This window comes from Magnolia sinica, chromosome 18, assembly GCF_029962835.1.
Source record: "Magnolia sinica isolate HGM2019 chromosome 18, MsV1, whole genome shotgun sequence".
NCBI lineage: Eukaryota > Viridiplantae > Streptophyta > Magnoliopsida > Magnoliales > Magnoliaceae > Magnolia > Magnolia sinica.
The window spans coordinates 25,556,111-25,575,136 of record NC_080590.1 but is presented as its reverse complement, the minus strand read 5'-3'; the positions used below and the strand labels follow the sequence as shown (position 1 = coordinate 25,575,136).

The 19,026-nt window shown below is 40.9% G+C and overlaps 1 protein-coding gene across 1 annotated transcript; it reads left to right on the top strand.

The window, feature by feature from the left end:
• Window positions 1-7,579: 7,579 nt before the first annotated feature.
• LOC131232650 (uncharacterized) lies at window positions 7,580-17,267 on the top strand. The gene is made up of 2 exons (XM_058229036.1): window positions 7,580-7,845; window positions 16,792-17,267. The coding sequence occupies exons 1-2, from the start codon at window positions 7,663-7,665 to the stop codon at window positions 17,038-17,040; spliced, it is 432 nt and encodes a 143-aa protein (XP_058085019.1). The 5' UTR covers window positions 7,580-7,662; the 3' UTR covers window positions 17,041-17,267.
• The last annotated feature ends 1,759 nt before the right edge of the window (window positions 17,268-19,026 follow it).

The window sequence follows — 19,026 nt, the reverse complement described above, 5'->3', positions numbered from 1 at the left end:
AGGGTGGCCTAACAAGAAAACTAGCCAAATCAAGGCCCAAAGCCCAAATATCATCATGAAAATATAATAAGCAGCAATAAATACTCATCACAACACATAATGGGCCCCAAGAGAATGACTCAAGGCCTAGATACAACAACATGGCCCAAGGGGGCAAGTCATGGCCCAAGGTACACATTATTATGGGCTAATGGCTCGAACCCATGCATTAAATGGATCTAATGGGCAACCCACAAGCCCAAAAACACAAGGCCAAAGCCTAGATCATCCATGTGGGCCTCACAACATTGGCCCAAGACTTAATAAGGCCTATCCAACATGCTTCAAGGTGGGCCTTGCAAGTCAGCCTATGACTATGATCTAGATGTGGGCATTCAAGGTTCAATCATACAAGTTGGGCTTATAGGCAGCCCATTGGGCCCATAATACAAGGAGGTCAGCCCTTGCACAATACTGGGCTCCAATGGTGGACTTCCATCTCATTTGGGTCTAATGAACCATAAAAAAAAAATAAAAAAAAATCTGGTTTATAGATGGCCCACAATATTTAACTAAGGATGGGCCTCACAAGACATTAATTAAGCCCAAAAAATCTCAGAAATAAATTGATTATGTGTGTACCCAATGCTCTCCATTTGGTGGGCCTCAATCCTTAAAATATCCCACAACATGTATCATACACCCCCTAGTACATTGCTAGACTTTCAGCCCACCCAGCTTCCTGGGCCTGTTGAAGTCCAGTACATGGAAATTCTAGGAGGGTGAAGGGGAAGGCCACCATCGCACCCAAACACGTGCAACAAAAATGGACAGTAAGGTCCAGAATAAAAATACAGCAGGAACACATTGCTGTCCCTGATTTGAGCACCCCATTAGAGTGGGCCAAAGTCTGCTAAAAATTTGGAAAAAAATGTGGCCAACCTCCCTATACATGTATACAATAAGGTGGGGTCCACCAAAAGTGGCCCACCATTTCAAAATCAAACTAATATTTATGCTGTTCCATCATGCAGGGTGGCTGGACAGTCCAAAAAAAATCTGGACTGTCTACCCCTATTGAGCCACTCTTTTAGGTGGTCAAACAGAGTCAGATGGAGGTGGAACTTATTATACATTTAGGTAGGGTCTACACCTCCAGAAATGATCTATCATTGGGGTAAAAACATCCCTCTAACCAATCCAAAAATCCATGCCAAAATCAACCAGAAACAGTCTAGAAAATTTTCTGGAGAGCAATATACATTTGGAAATAACTGAGCATAAGTATTAAGAAAAGGGGGAAATACCCTATAAAATCTGTGTTATGGTCCACCTTAGTGGGCCCCACAAATATCTAGACCAAACCCCCTTCTCAAAACCCATTGTATGTGTCCATTATGGGGCAAATAGGAGATCAACGTCCATAGAGTGGACAGCCATGGGCATGCACTCTACTTGGACAGTCTGGATATTTTCAGGCCACAAAGTGGGTCACACACATCAGGAATCAGGAGATGAATAAAGGAAAAATAGAGATCCGGCCACAAGGAAAGGGAATCCGCCATATTGAAGCCCTTTCCTTCATCACACAAACACATATCCACTATATCATTGATGTTACATGGATCTAAGCATGCATGACCCTAATAATCAAGATCTAAGGTGGGGATGCCATCCCCACCAAGGATCAAGGGTTTAGATGACCCAAGAAGCCTTAAACCTAAAGGAAAATATCATGACAGGGTCCATGGAGAATGGCCCCATCCATGGATCATGCATGTAAGGGGTGGGCCATTGGTCACACCCATGGAGACATGGGGACCTCCACCATCACTTGATGGGCCCCACATGCTCCCAAAGGTGAAATGAGGAAGAGGAAGAACATATAAATAAAGAAAATCTAAAAAATCTAAGCTACAAGAACACCCTCTTCTCAAAACACCAATATTTTACTACCAATGGACTTCTTAAGCTCCAATGCACAAGGATCAATGGTTGAGATCTATTGTTGAGGGTAAGATGAGGGGATTTTTGAGAGAGGAAGGGTTAGAATTTGCTGAGCAAGGTGGGACGTCCAAGCTCCTCTAGCTAGAGAGAAAGTGAGAAATGAGGGAGAGAGGATGAGAAGAAATGAGAGGAAAGTTGCTAGGATAGGTGGTTTTAGGGAGAGTAATCATGAATTGTTAGAAACTAGAAGCAAATGATGACTCTTCTCTCCTTGAGAAGAGAAATTTCAAACTTTTCTATCATAGGATAGACAAAAAAGCTTGATTGCCATGGGAGAGAGGGAAATGTGGTAGGATAGAGAAGAGAACTCATAATGAGATGCTAGCAATGGACCTATGGCCTAGGTTAGCTAGGCTAGCTAGACAATTATGAAACATAGGATAATGTCATACATGGGAAAATGTGTACACCCTAGGTGGGCCTCACAAATCACAATCAATGGTCCACAACAAGCACAACCTACATCTTTTGATGTACAGCTCGGATTGCCGCAGGAGACGTGACGTTGGAATCGCGGCGACGATGCGGTCGCTATGGTACTAGTTTTGGGTCGATCCGGGTCAGGTTTATATGATGTGATTTAAGGGTCATCACAAATGCAAACTGTAGGTCACGGGTTGCTGGAATTCGACAAGTAGGACCGCGGGACCTGACAGAACAAAATGGATATTAAGGTTAAGGGTTTCACAGCTCTCCTCACCTAAGAAAAAATTTCGTCATTGAAATTTACCATAACCGGGACAAAATGAAGGAAAAAAGCAAAAGTATCATCATATATATCAATCATAATCATATAAGAAGGCAATACAATCAATTAAGCATCAAACAAATACGGATAACGCTCTCGAATCTCAGCATCGCGCTCCCAGGATGCCTCGGCCTTGGAATGGTGACCCCACCGAACTTTCATCAGGGGAATGACCTTGGTCCAGAGAACCTGCTCTTTCTGATCAAGGATGCGAACTGGCTGCTTAATATAAGAAGCATCCTCAAGAACCTCAAGAGGCTGCCAATCAATCACGAGAATAGTGTCTGACCTACACTTCCTCAGCATAGAGACATGAAAAATGTTGTGAATACCAGACAACTGAGGTGGTAAAGCGAGCCTATAGGCTATGGCGCCAATGCACCCAGTGATCTAAAAAGGTCAAATAAATCTCAGGGCGAGCTTGCCCTTTGCTCCAAATCGAACTACACCCTTCATGGGAGAGACCTTGAGATACACTCGATCTCCTACTGTAAACTCCAAGGGACAATGGCGACGATCAGCAAAACTCTTCTGTCAGCTCTGATGTCTGCTACAAGATCAATCCTTTGATTGATAATATCGATGACCTCTGACGTCTATTACATAAGATGGGGGCCTAGGAGACGACGCTCTCCAACCTCGGCCCAACAACTGGGAGATCTGCACGATCTGCCATACAAGGCCTCAAAGGGAGCCATGCCAATAGTAGTCTGATAGCTGTTGTTATATGCAAACTCATCCAACTGTAGATGCTCATCCCAACTACTCGAGAAGTTGATCACGCAAGCCCGAAACATATCCTTAAGAATCTGGTTGCCCCTCCAGGTTTGCCCATTGGTCTGCGGTTGTTATGCGTTGCTGACTTTACTTTACAGCTCAGCACCTCGGCGATCGGGAATCTTGTGAGCTCAGTCTCCGAGTCTGGGGGCGTGACATCTACCATTGAAAAATTCTTTGGGGCAACAGAAGTTTTGGATCAAGATGATATTTGTGTTTTCCCTTCATCTATGTCCTTTTGATATTATGAACAGGTCGGATGACAAATAAACGTCACTGTGGGCCTTAAGGAAAACAGTGGAAGTCATTATTCCCATTGTTTCCTGTGGCATGGCCCACTTGAGCTTTGTATATGTTTTAATTTTGGTCTCAACCGCTAAAATGAGATAAAAAAGCTGATGGATGGCGTGGATAAACAACATGAATTCATAGTTGGACAACTAAAAATGAAAATTATCCATTGGAATTGTTCAACCAATTTGATTTTAAGTCGTAACCTAGAAATAATGAGTTCCACTGATAAATATACCATGTCCATTTGCTCTGCTAGCTCTTTGAGGGTGTGAGCTGAAAAATGAGACAAATCCAAATCTAAAGTTGGTCAAACGATAGAAAATGGTAGGGATTGAACATTTACTGTTGAAACATTAGTAAGGCAACATAAAATTTAAATCATGCTAATAGTTTTATTTATTTTTTTAGTTCATATTTCGGTTCGGATCGGTCTGGATTGACCATGATCCGAACTCGATCCGATGAACAGTCAAATCTGACTGATCCTACTCAATCTGCACCGATCTAGGCCTTTGGTTCGGTTCGGATCAGGTCGGATCGGGTCGGGTCGGATTGGATCCACCGGATTGGGTCAGAAATGCCCAGCTTTACCATTAGGTATATTACCTTGTAAAACCTAAGCATCATTCCCATTTATGGCCTTAGTAATCAAAACAAATCAAGGGCTTTATGAACTTGATATTTTTATCCATTCATTTAATATTATGGTGTAATGCATATGGATTATATATATTCTCTTCTATGCTCCAATGGATTGCTCCCTAAATCATCACGTGAGTAATCCCAACATCTTTCCTCTCCATATGATTAAAATAAATTATTGTATTGCTATGAATATGATTAATTGTATTATGATTATTGCGAATGACTGGATTGAAATGATTATGGATTAATTAGTGCTGAGATATTCTTGGATTATGAATATGTGAAATGACTCTTATATAGAGAGATGTATATAATTGTTTATATGATTACCTATGCATTAAACATTCATGCCTTGCATCGTTAACACTTTTGTACGATTACCTATGGGACAACCCACCCACTAGAAGCCCATATGTGGAAGCATTCCCAATGGGGGGAAGCGGGCCTTGCCCATGACTCCCACTGGTAGAAGCCCGCTGAGTACAGATGTGGGTTGTCGATATCTAACTTAAGTAAGTGGACGGTTTCTATTTATACCTACTTGATGCATTATTAACATCATTAACAACATTTACATTAATTACATTATTTGCATTATATTTCTGATTTTTATGCTTTACTTGTCTGTATTATTTTAATTGTATCATGCACAAACCATGATTGGTTCACTTACCGAGCCTGGCTAGTTGATGGTTTATTGATAGAAAAACTGTACAGATATAATTGAAATGGATACAACGACTCAAGAGCAAAAACATGAAGCCAAATTTAACCGAAGACGAGCTTACTTCGCTAGATCAGTAGAATAATTAAATGAGATATGTGTTTCCTATTATTATTTTATTTCCGTTTTAAAATAACTTCTAATTTAGATTTTATAATTTTTGAATAACTTGATGATTTTAATAACTTAATAAAAGTCATAATTTGATGAACAAAAATATTTTAGCTTGTATTATTAATTATCATGGATGTGTGGTGGTGAATGTTTGTGAATGGATTAAGTTGATATGAATGTATTGATGGACGTTAATGAGAACATATTATTCAAATTATATTATGCCTCTATTAAATAATGTGACTCATGATTTAAATACACTAAGTATGCAAGTCATGTACTGTGACTGATTTGAGAGTACACACTTGGTACCTGAATTTACGCATGACATAAAAAGTCTAGTACGGATCTAAAGTTAGGCTTGGTTGTTAGAGGCTGTGCCTTGGCAAGGCTAAGGTCTTTACAAGCTTGGCCTGAAAAGTAAACCATAAGCCCAAGCTTAGCCATGTATAATGAGATCCATGACAGGCCAAAATAGAGTCCCGAGCCTGGCCCATTCACGTCTTCCATGCAAGAGGCAGACCGTCCATCATGTGTGGCCCACCCTGCATGCACTACCATTCCATTCGACTGGAACCTTATTTTCTTCAGCTGGTCTTCTCCAAGGTTTATAGACGATTCATAAATACCACATTCCATGCATTTTACAATGCATGATGGAACCAAAAGACACATCTGTTCAACCCAACGATTGTCAATGGGCATATCTTGACGGTTCATTTGTGCCCGCCATCAGTCAAGTCCCCAATGGTCCATTTTTTATTCCTATAGATCAGCTATACAAAGCTTTCACATGGTCTAGTTTTTGTATAGCTGATAGCTGATCAAGGCTGTTGTGGGCCGCTTGGATGAGCTATAGGCCCAAAAATTGCGAGTAATTCTGACCATCCATTCATAAATTTCATGGATGAATGTGGAATGGTTGCTCCATTGTTCCTTTCGCTGTCCACGGATCGGACGGTTGCCTAAATCCCTTAACTAATTGCTCCCATCTATGGTCTTTATCACCTAATGTCTCCTGTATTTGGTCTTTAGTCTAACCAATGGCCCAAATGATACAGAAAATGGGCCCCAAAGTTCGATGATCCAAAAAATTATTTTAGAAGGTCTCAACAAGAATTCATTGCACAATTAATATAATTTTTTATTTTAAGAACTGATAGCCTACCAGTGCCTAACCATGTTGTGGTACATGCCATTTTTAGCCATTAATAAAATAAGGCCCGGGTCTCTCTCATTCCATTAGATCAGGTGTTCAACATCATACCAACTTGTGGGGCATTGATGATTTCAATGGCTGAGATTTGATTTGTGATGATGTGACATGAAACTAGCTCTTGATTCTTTCAATCACCAGTTTGTTTGAAATTGGAAGTGATTGAGATTAATTTGTTACTTATCAAATTTTCTTTTAAAAAGCTATTTATTAATATATTATTAGAAATGTTTTTTTTTTTTTTTTTTTCTTTAATTTTATTTTATTTTAAAATTTAAAGGTTAGCTTGTTATTACACACTGAAATGAAGATAAGTTACTTAGAATCATTAAGTAGCTTATTTTAAATAAATTACAATCGACTCGGGTTTATAACTCAAATTGAACCGTCCAAATAGTGGGTCGCATTCTAGATGGCCCATAAACTAATTATTGAGCCGAACCCATACGCCAACTGCCTGATTGGTTGACGTCTCAATGGATGGTTAAAATCGATCGTTCTAAATTCAACAGAAAAATGTCCATTAATCAGAGGTTAGGAGAGTCCAATCAATCTGATCTTGGGACCATCAACCAATCTATAACTGGCCCAACTATTTGTACGGTTTAAATAGAGCGACATCTATGATACGTTTACAATCTCCAGGTGCATGCGATATCATCATACAGATTCTTTTGGCCTCCGTCGCGATTCATGAAATAGCTTTGTGTCCGCGAACTGGGGTCCACATTCTGAGTGGGTCGACGATCTGAACCGTCCATGCGTTGGTATATTTACTATATTCCCCACTCAAAGGAATTGCACTGAATGAACGCGTTCGACTATCAATATCTGTAGATGAATTTTAAAAAATTTGAAATGAAAAATTTCAATGGTTAAAATTCAACTCCAAAAATCAAAACTTAGGTTTAGTAATGGTTAGTAATTATGGTATAATAGCTTATCTATGGCAGCAAAAATAAAATGGACGGTTGAAATCACAAGGCAATCTCATCATGTGGGCCCCAGCGGCTGGCGACAGACGCTGGTTTATGAGTCGCGACAACCAGCCAGCAACACCAAAATCTAGGGTTATTTTCGTCATCCGGGGAGGAGAGAGCAGAGAGTCGAGAGGAGCTCACAGAAGATCGAAGAAGGCAGAGAGAGGGGCGGCGAGAAATGTTCCTCGGTGGCGCTGCTACAACATTTGTAAGATATTTCTCGAGGAAATGCAGTACCAATCTAAAGAGGATAAACCCAAAGGTCCCACCTCAAGAGGCATCTTCCATAGCCAACGGCTTATATCAGATCATCAAAGACAATGGCCCACTCACAGTCTCCAATGCTTGGAACCATGCCAAGGTACTAAGAAGAAACCCTCCTTTTTTATTATCTACTGCGACACCACCAAATATATATATTTCTGCTATTATTCAAAGATTATTAGATTGTGTGTGTATTTTTATTTTTATTTTTATTTTTTTTTAAATTTTAAAAATCATGTTATCTGCCTTTGATCCTGATCATATAAGTTGTAGGACTTCATCTTTGCCGTTTTCAATGGCCCATGTCGATCTGATATCGTTGTCTGTGTCGATGTCCACGATACATGTGGCATGTTTGTGATGTGTGTCCAAGTCGTGGGCTCAATTTACCAAACACTGTACAGATCGGATGAACCATCAGATGTCTGTATTTCTATGGGGAAAATCAAATTGTTAGGATCGTCCCGTTGTATGAGGAAATTTTCACATTGGATACATAATAACGAAATGGTAGAATTTCAAATGGGTGAAGTAAAGTTTACATGGACAAATGGCTAGGCCAGGGCGATTAAGTCTAGATTAGACCGTTTCTTGCTCTTGACAGATTGGTTAGGAAAAACTGCATTAGGGTTTCCAAGAGGTTTGCCAAGGCCTCTATCGATTGCAGTCGGATATTGTTACAAACAGATGAGGAGGATTGGGTGCCTTGCCCTTTTATGCTTCGAATTGGCTTGGTTAGAGATAGAGGGTTTCTTTGACAAAGTGGCAGATTGGTGGTCTTCATTCCTTATCAAGGGGGGAGCAAGTTTTGCATGATTTCGGAAATTAAAAATGCTACAAAAATATGCGGTTGGAAAAAAGACACTTTGGGAACCCAAGAAAGGAGACTGTCAAATTATTGCAAGAGATCCAATGGTTAGATCTTAAAGAAGAGGAATCTGAGCTCTCAGAAGGGGAAAGAGGTTGGAGGGAAGTCTATAGCACAAAATACAATGCAAGATTGGGAGAGGAGATCAAATGGAAACAATGGTCGGGGGCTACTTTGTTGAAAGGAGATCAGAATACTAAATTCTTCCATGCCATGGTGAGTGCTAGAGCGAGAATCAATAAAATAAAATCATTAGTGGTGGAAGGAGAGAGAATTGAAGGGAAGGCGAAGGTATGTTATTCAATGGTCAATCTCTACAAAGGTCATTTATCAAGTGAAGAGTTGAATAGAACTCTTCTTGATAATCTGTCTTTTAAGTCAATTTCTTCAGACTCGACGGATTGGTAGGAAAAACCTATTTTAGAAGAAGAAATTGAAAAGGAAGTAGCATAATTGGGTGGGGATAAAGCGCCAGGGCTGGATGGTTTTCCGATTGCCTTTTAGAAGAAATTTTGGGAGTTGACTAAAAGGGATGTGTTTGGCTTCATTAAAGAATTTTATGAAAAATGATGCATCGCGTCAAAGCTAGGGGCCACGTTTATAGTGGTGATTCCAAAAAAAGGAGCCGAGAGTCTTAGAAATTTTAGACCAATCAGTCTCTTGGGAGAACCTTATAAGATCCTGGTTAAGGTGCTTGCTACTAGGTTCAGTTCAGTCTTGGGTGAAGTTATCTCAATTACTCAAGGAGCATTCGTGGTAGGAAGGTAGATTGTGGATAGTGTATTAGTGGCGCTAGAATGCATAGATTCCTGTAATAGGAGCCGATCAAAAGGGGTGTTATGTAAGTTGGACATTGAAAAAGCTTATAATCATGTTGACTGGAGTTTTTTGGATTACATGTTGGGAAGATTGGGTTGTGGGGCAAGATGGAGGTCTTGGATCCAGGCATGTGTGCGTTCGGCAAAGTTCTCAATTTTGGTAAATGGATCTCCGAATGGCTTCTTTCCTCCTTCCAGAGGTTTACAGCAGGGGGATCCCCTCTCCCCGTACTTAATTTGTGGTCGTGACGGATTTTCTTAGCAGAATGTTAGAAAGAGGGGCAAATATGGGATTGGTAGTGTTTTCTTTTTCTATGGTTTTGGCTCTGCAATCTCAGCAGGCCCCTTGTATCCTTTCTCAGTTTTAATATATTCCCGTTGCTTTTAAAAAATAAATAAATATGGGATTGGTAAAAGGTTTTGTGGTGGACAAGTTGGAACTCCAAGTTATAGATCTTTAGTATGCAAATGATACTTTATTGTCTTGTGAGATAGATGTTAGGAAGGTGGTGAATCTTAAAGCAATTATTCTTAACTTTGAGGTGGTTTTGGGGCTAAATGTGAATATTAACAAAAGTGAGCTATAGGGGGAAGGCATTTGTAAGGAAGAAGTGGGGATCTTTGCTTCTATTTTCAGATGTAGTGAGGGATATTTTCCTACGACATATCTTGGGTTCTCTCTATGCATTGGAAAATCACCAAAACAGCTTTGGGATAAAGTTATAGAAAGATTTCAAAGTAAGTTGGCACAATGGAGATGTTGGTACTTATCTTTGGGTAGTAGGTTAACTCTAATCAAGGCGGCAATGTCTAATGTTCTGGTTTATTTCAATGTCATTATTCAAATGTCCGAATTCGGTTTTGGATAAGCTAAAAAAATTAAGGAGGGATTTCCTATGGAGGGGAGAGGAAGATAGGCATAAGTTGCATCCAATCAAATGGGAGGAGGTATGTAAGCCAAAAGAAAGGGGGGGAGCTGGGTTGAGGGAGTTAGGGGCTATAAACTTTGCTTTGCTAGGTGATGGGTTTGGAGGTTTGGAGTAGAAGAAGGTGTTCATTATGGCCAATCTCCAAAGGAGGAAGATGATTCTTTCGAATGTCTCCTTGCTATGTTATCAAGGCTAGGAATCGGTGGAGCATCTATTCGTTCTTTGTCTGTTTGCAAAAAGGTTATGGGATAGTTATTTCACCTTATTTGGTGTAGCATGGGCGATGCTGAGTTCAATTGATCTTCTAATTTTAATGTGGCCTGGAGGGGGTAAAAGAGAAATTGGGACAAAGGTTTTGCTATTAAGTCTATTAGTGTGGATTTGGTACATATGGAAGGAAAGAAATGAAAGATGTTTCAGGAATCATTAGAATCAAGTATTAGAGGTATTTTGGTGGGCTAAAGTATGTGTAATGGAGTGGGTTCTTTCAGTAAAAGTTTTAGCTGAATTTTCAAATAGTTGGCTCGAGCTTCAAGTTTTCTGTTTTGGGGTGGCTTCAGCCTCGTATCAATAAATTTATCAATGTTCAAAAAAATAAAAAATAAAAATAAAATCCTTAATTAGGACGCTTGAATTGGCATGCTCTTTAATCATATAACTTGTGTCATCTAGATGCATCCCAAATGCATCAAATATGGAGATGAAAATTTGGTAAATGTATCATTCAAAAGCAGAGAAAAAGGGTTAATTGTGAGGAAGGGAGGCTAGACACATGGCCTACTATTGTATAGAGGGCACCATCATCTTAGCCTTTTTGCCAACAATTTGGGGTTGGCTTTTAAATGGTAGATTGGCAAAGAAGTTTTATGATCAGCTAGCCATCATGTATCAACCTTTTTTTTTTTTACTTGGGGTCTTGGAACTGGCCATGGCAAAGGATCATGTTGACACCACTCATATATCAACATGTTTCCACCTAGTATTGACCACCAACCCAACACAGCCCAAAGGGCAAGGAAGCAAACTAGGACCATCAAGTGGCAATTGCAGGTCAAACTGCCAACCAAGCAGTCATGCTCCAGTAGTTGGTTGCTCAAAATGGTAGGGAACCCTCAGATACATGATTACCAATGCAAATCACACGACAAGATGGTCAGGCTACACGTTAGTGCTGTTGAAGTGATAAAGTCCCTTGATATACATTGATACACCACACTCTGATAGCTTAAGCTTTTGGAGTGAATGGTTGTTTGACATGGTATCAGCGAGGAAGGTCCTATGTTCGAATCTCAAGAGCAGCAAATATGCCTCGCTAATATATTATTCTCCCACGAGGGGTCAGGAAAAATCAGATGTCAAACAACCATTTACTCTAAAAGCTTAAGATGTCAGAGTGTGGTGTATCAATGTATATCAAGGGAGTTCCCACCCCGCACGTGCGAGGGGGTGTTGAAGTGATAAAGTCCCTTGATATACATTGATACACCACACTCTGACAGCTTAAACTTTTGGAGTAAATGGTTGTTTGACAAGCGCAACTATTGCATGCTAACCACATAAGAGAATTTTCAAATGGTTGATGTCTAGAGCATGTTGCGCCAGCGAGCCCACTGATCATGTAATAGCGAGCCACCATCCTACTGTTGGAATTTGATTGTGCAGAAAATTAAATAATGCTCCACCAACACAAGGCCGTGCTATCTATGAACTTATCATGTATCATTAGAGCGACGGGCAGAGCTCTATCCTAAAATTGCGTTCTTTCTAGAAGTTGGGGTTTATTGCATCTATTATTACACACACGTGTACATGCCTATCTAAGTCAAGGATCCTCTCACCAAGCTTCTACTTTGTTTAGTAGAGTTGTTTCTAGGGGTAACATGAGATGAGCATGCAGGAAGAGTTGGTTGCGGACTAGTTAACGAGACATTTGCAGGATAGATCCCATGGCGTATATTGTTTACAAATGACATAATTTCCTTTGCGACCACTTACACTAGAGTCAAGGATCCTCTCCCCAACCTTCTAATTTGTTCAGTAGAGTTTATTCTAAGGGTAACATGAGATGAGCATGCAGGAAGAGTTGGTTATGAACAAGTTAACGAGGCATTTGTAGGAAGAGATCCCATGGTGTATGTTGTTTGCAGATGACATAATGATGGACAGGACGAGGGAGGGTGTAAACACAAAGCTAGATGTATGGAGAGGTGTGTTAGAATCTAAAGGATTTAAAATTAGTAGGATTAAAACAGTATATGGAGTGAATTTTAGTAATAATAGGAGTGGGAACAGGGAATTAGTTAAGATTGCTGATCAAGAAGTTTCCCAAAATGACCCCTTTTGATATCTTGGGTTGATAATTCATGAGAGTGGAGAGATTGAGATGGATGTGGCCCATAGAATTCAGGCGGGGTGGAAGAAATGAAGATGTGCCTCCGGAGTTTCATGTGATCGTCGTGTACCACTTAAACGAAAAGGGAAATTTTATAGGATAGCTATAAGGACCAGCCATGCTTTATGGGATATAATTTTGGGCAGTTAAGAAACAAAATGTTCATAGGATGTGTAGCTGAGATGGGGCTGTTGAGATGGATGAGTGGCAAGACAAAAAAGGATAGAATTAGAAGCGAATGCATTCATGGAAACTTAAAGAGTAGTACCAATAGGCAATATGATGAAGAAAAGTAGACGTAGATGGTTTGGTCATGTGCAATAGAGACCAAGCACTACGCCGGTTAGGAGTGAGTTGGTACAAGTTGAAGGCTCTAAAAGAGCAGCGGAAGGCCCTGAAGTACATGGGTGGAGGTAGAGAAGACTTATGGCCCATGGTCTAACTGAAGTTCTGGCCCTTGATAGAGTGGAATGGCAGAAATGTATTCTTGTAGCCGACCCCAATTAGTTGTGAAAATGGTTGGATGATGATGGGATGCGCACGCAATTAGACTTCAAGTCAGTTCACATTGTCTAGTTTATTTCATCCTCCTGCTCTAAGAAAAAAAAACCTATCTAGTGTCAGTATGTTATTTTCCCATCACTACCCCACGTTGCCATGTGTTACTTTAAACAGGTCCTTTGTCCTAGATTCAACTGTTTGCTAAAAGGCTGCTTCTCAAGTTTGTTGATAGTTAGCATGTTGAGAGCTTATCTGTACAAAGCATGAGGGGAGCAGCCAGTACTTAGTCAGACAGCAAGGAAGCATATGTTTCAAATGTTTGCAAGTATAATAGCCTAGGAAGGGGGAGTGGCATCTTGATACTCTTGCTTGCCTTTTTTTTTCTCTCCTTGTTCAACTAGGAAGTTATTACTTCCTGCTGGACATACAAAGCTTGTAAATGATATATCTGTACCGTATCATCTTGCTGCTGCTTGCTTGTCTGTTGTTACTATTTGACAGATGGTTGTATTTTGGGTTGTCATGAAGAACTTCTTTCCCTATTCCGACCTTTTGTAAGGTGTGTAATCCTTTATTTCCTGGTCATTTCAGTCGATTCTTTTATGCTTTTTTACAATCTTTGTTTGGGTGATCGTTGATTTGTTGAGCTTCATATACTAATCACAAAACTTGAGCTTCAGATAAAGAAACTGTCAGGTCAACTTTGTAGCTATTTATGATATATTGGTCATGCAAGTAGTGTCACCCATATTTTCTCTATGCATGATATTTTATATGTTTCTCTTCTCGCAGACATGTCACATATGGCCAATGTTTCACGATAGTGATATCTAGACCTTTCATCTTGCAGCGTGGAATGTTCCCTAGTCCAAAAAGTAGGCTGTCCTCTGATGCAGGACAATTAACCACTTGCTCTAAAAGCTCGAACTATTAGAGTATGACGAATCAATCCCTTTATCTCATAGCCCAGGCCCCACATTGCATGGGTTAGGACCTCGGCCGAACCCTCCTCGTGGGCCCCAAATCACATGGGCCGCCCACCCCGAGTGTGTCCTCGCATCCCACGGGCTACCCCACTCGAGCCCGGTGTGAAATGCGCATTAATCACCCCCGGTGAGGAGTCTCGAACACGAGACCTCCCCCATGGGCCCCAAATCACATGGGTCACCCACCCCGAGTGTGTCCCCGCATCCCACGGGCTACCCCACTCGAGCCCGGTGTGAAAATGCCCCTGCATTAATCACCCCCAGTGAGGAGTCTCGAACACGAGACCTCCCGCTCTGATACCAATTTGATGCAGGACATGAAAATTAGATATGATGTGCAAGATTTCAGGCTTTAGATTATAATAATTTAGAAACAATCACAATAATTCTACATCCTACATAAAGTCAAGCATTCAACAAGGGGAATCTACGAGGGTCTAAGCCTACACATGTTAGGGCTAAATCAATTAAAAATTATAGACCAAACAATGCTTAAAGGATTGTAGATTCATCCACACATGCAAATGATTATTTTCCAATTTAAGGGATTCTCACGTTTCAATTTGGGAAAATCTAGGTTTTCAAAAGTGGAATAGAACTTGGGGATTTAAGATGATCTAGGGTTAGGGTTATGGAAACAAGGCGAAAGAGGAGTGAAATAGAGACGAGATGAAACCTGTGATTAGCCCGCACGTGTGGACAACAAACTGGCCTGACGGACGTGTGTGGATGGCGGCCCGCGTGTGTGGGGCCTACGAATCTGGAATCGACCAACTAGGGCCTGGTCGGCCAAGGATGGGCCACCTTCCCTCCAAATTTCAGGTTAAACGGATGATCGGTTTGAACACGGTGCTCTGCCGAAGTTTCAGCCATCCTGTAGGGCCAGATTCTAGAAATCTGTTATAGGGGAAAGATTAGCTGCAAATGTGGGTGGATTTGATGAGGGGATGATTGTAGGAGATGAGGAATATGGAGGATAGGAGATGGGGGCGATTTGGGATGGGTGTGGCTTCACACCACGGTAATTAGCCATTCGAAGAAGGGAGGGTTTTGCACCCAATTAGGTTTCCACAACTCAGAGAATTAGAGAAGTATGAAAACACAAATTTTATTAATCATCTTCCATGAGAGAAAACCCTACAAGGGGTGCCTATTTATAAGAAAACCCTATATCCCGAAGCCGCGCCATGTGTGCATCCTATGACTTAGAGATGAAGTAATCACAAATAACAACTAATTAAAACAATCTAAACTGTCCATGACATTCCTAACAACAATAATAACCAAAACTCAAAGTACTAGATCACCTATAATAGTGAGCCACGATCATGAGATCCAATGATGAGATCCACATGATGATTGGGTCCACCCCAAGGAACCAAAACACAATCCTCTAACTAGAAGGCCCTCCATGGATGTCGTCATCGATCTAGATCGAAGGTGGGGCCCTCCTCCTTGCATACGTGCGTAAGGGGGGCCTGCGTGTGCGCGAGATGTCCCCATCAACCATCTACTGTTTTTGTACAGGGTGGTTTACCTGATGGGTGGACCAGCTTGATTTTTTGCACCAGGTGATTTTTCATGGTGAGGCCCATCTCAAAGGTCCTATACATTACACATCGGCATTTGAGCTGGGTTGCATGTGACTTTCACATGCAATGGGTTGCATGTGAATTGTGAACAGCCCTTGTATTGGTCAATCTCAAATGCATAAATAAGCTTAACTGAATGTGGATTTCTGGTGTGACTCTGAGAATTACTGGAGCAGTGGGTTTTTGGGTGGGTTGTCCAGGGCTAGTTTCATAAAATGCATTAGATTCGAGTATTACTATTGGTTTAGGCCCTGTTTGGTTGCCAATTAAAAATGAGTTCATCTCATTTTAGTTAACTGTAATTATGTATTAGAGATTTTGGTGCGGATTCAAAATAATCTTGATAGCCAATAATTTATATAAATTATGATCTCTAATACATAATTACTGTTAACTAAAATGAGGTGAAATCATTTTTCAACCAAACAGGACCTTGAAAGTTACTACCTACCATACTACTTTTTCCGAAAGGAGTCAGTCAGGATGTGGCCTGCTGCATCTTGGCTAGCATTAGCTTATGGTGTTTGCTTGTAAGGAGTTCTCCACACACCTGCAACAGTTCATTGTTCATGTAAAAGAAATTAATGTAGACTTACATGAGCCCAGAAGTACCTCTACATATGCTGCACTGCTGGCTAACTTGGCACTTATAGTGGACGTATAAGCTGTGCATCAGGTGAGGCCAATGCATGGATGACCTGGGCTCGGTTGCGTGTACAAAAACATTGCATGGTTTAAAAGAGAAGTTGCCTAGGTCCACATTCAACGTTGGAGTGGACCAGCCTGTTTCTTGGCCAGGTCATCTAAGTTGTGTGACCAACCTGATGTATGGCTCGGGCGTCCCTTGTGGCATGTGGGCTTAGTGGAACTGTTTCTCAATTATTAATTTCTCTTGCTTTTATGAAGGAACTTCTCGATGATCTTTATCTTTGATCAGAGGCACATCTATTTTGGCAGGATGCAAGTATTAGTGGTTTGAGTAGCAAAACACATATGAAGATAATGCTAAAATGGATGAGAGGAAGGAAGATGCTTAAACTGTTCTGCACCCATGTTGGTTCCAACAAGAGATTCCTCCATTCAACTTTGCCTGAAGACCCTCAAGCTGTTCAACTGGAAGAATCTCCGGCACCGGTTCGTAAAACTGCAAAGCCGTCAGCAAAAAGGAAAAAGCCTTCAGCAAAAAGGAAAAAGAAATCCAAATGAGCTTTCACTCTTCGACGTCGTAGATCCTGAAAGATCTGAAGATGTGGGCTGCTAATGAATTCACGCTGAAATTGCATATGATATGCACTGCCCGAGGTACCCATTTTTGCTTCCTTTGTGCATTGTGGGTTTTTTTTTTTGCTTAATTTCAGAACTCTTGAATACTGTTGATGGTTGTGTTGAAATGGTTTTTGAATGGACAGATGCGACTCAACATCTTAATTTTAGGCGTCGATGTGATTATGCATTTCCGTTTTCTTTTATGAGGAGACTGATACTTGAGATGCTTCCAGTACAACGATTTCAAAACCAACAAATTTCATTCGATGCTAGTTTAAACTTGGTCTTGGTTGTGATCTTGGAATGTTTTGAAAGGCTGTAGTATCCATTTGGATGCGATAATGGGGAGGCCAATACCTGCTAAACATGTAGCAAGAAGAAGTTGCATATGTGCACTTTGATTGCTTTGCATAGGCATTTTACCAAGTCAAGAAAAAGCTCCAGACTCCGATATGTGAGTCCAATGATGCATGTGAACCAGTGAAAGTGCATGCGTGTACCTTTCTCCTACATGGGTGTGTTGGATTAGTGTTCTCTGAGGGATACTGATTACAGAAGGCTCAAACAGAAAACCATCCCATGTGCCTGTGTGGCATGTGTTTGGGATCCCAGATGTTCATAGTATGGCCCCATGGAGAATGCGCCGTAGCCCAGACAGCAGCTGGTTGTTCATCCCATGGGCTGCTGGAGAAATGGCAAACAATGGTTTGTTGCATGTGTTGCTCACCTGATGAGTGGGTCTATCTGATTTTTAGGGATGGGAGACGGATTCACCATGAGGACCACCCCATTAATGTCCCAGATCCCCCATACTTGCACACTAGAATATGTGGATCATTGGTGTTTGGTGCTTGAAGATAGAGCAAGGACGGAGGATGCAAGTGGGTCTTTGTTCCCAAGTTTCATGTTGTGCAAATAACATTGTCAAGATTCTCAGAAGGCTAATTGGGGTGTCATTAGATCAGTTCTCGGAATGCAGATTGAAGTTTGGACGTTGAACGGTGGAGCATCCGGCTACTAGGGGATGGTCTGTGGTGTGATAATGTGGAACCACTCCAATCTTCAAGTATTTTCTTGATGAAATTTCAGTTTTCTGCTCAAGGAGGAAAGAAGAAAAAGACGAGCGAACCACTTGCTAGGCCAGATTCAGGAGAACCAAATTCCGCCTGAAATGGTAACAGTTTGCGGATGGAGTTCTTAATGAATAGCATTCAAATGGATTCATGGGATGATATCTTAATGTGTTTCCCTGTCTTGTAGATATTTTTATATTTTATATAAATTATTTACAAGTATTTATAAATAATATAAGGCTGAGTTAACAGCGGGTCCTTACTCATGCCTCGGTGGTAGACTAACAAGAGTTTCAATGAGTGCAGGGTGTGTGGGGTGTGAGTGTCAAAAAAAAAAAAGAGGCTGAGTTCCCTATTCGTTTCCTATTTGGTAGGTAGTTTATAGATATGGGGCCCACGGTTGGTCTATACAAGCCATTGATCTGAAGGCCCTCAACATGGATGGACCTCTCGCAAAATCTCTGAAATGAAGAACGGTAGCCCAATCTCTGGCCTTGACTCCACTGAATGTGGTGTGGTGCATTTCTTTCTAACCATGTATTTACATGCTAACAATGGGAAGGTTAGAGTAAGGGTATTCTTGGAATGGTTGTTTATATCTGTTTTTCGTACACCTATGTAGGCCAATGAGATGCTGCCATGTGTATGCACTAGATGCTAAATGATGGATGAAATTCTATTCACGGACCAAGAGCATTTTTTACACATGATGTGGTGTGCTAGATCAAACGGTCCATGAGACATCATGTGGCAGCCTTGCCACATGTAGTGTAGATTACTTTAAAGAGGAGCAAGAGATACGCTGCCAAAAGCATGTCTGGCTAAAAGAAGTCTCCATCTCTCTCGAATCATT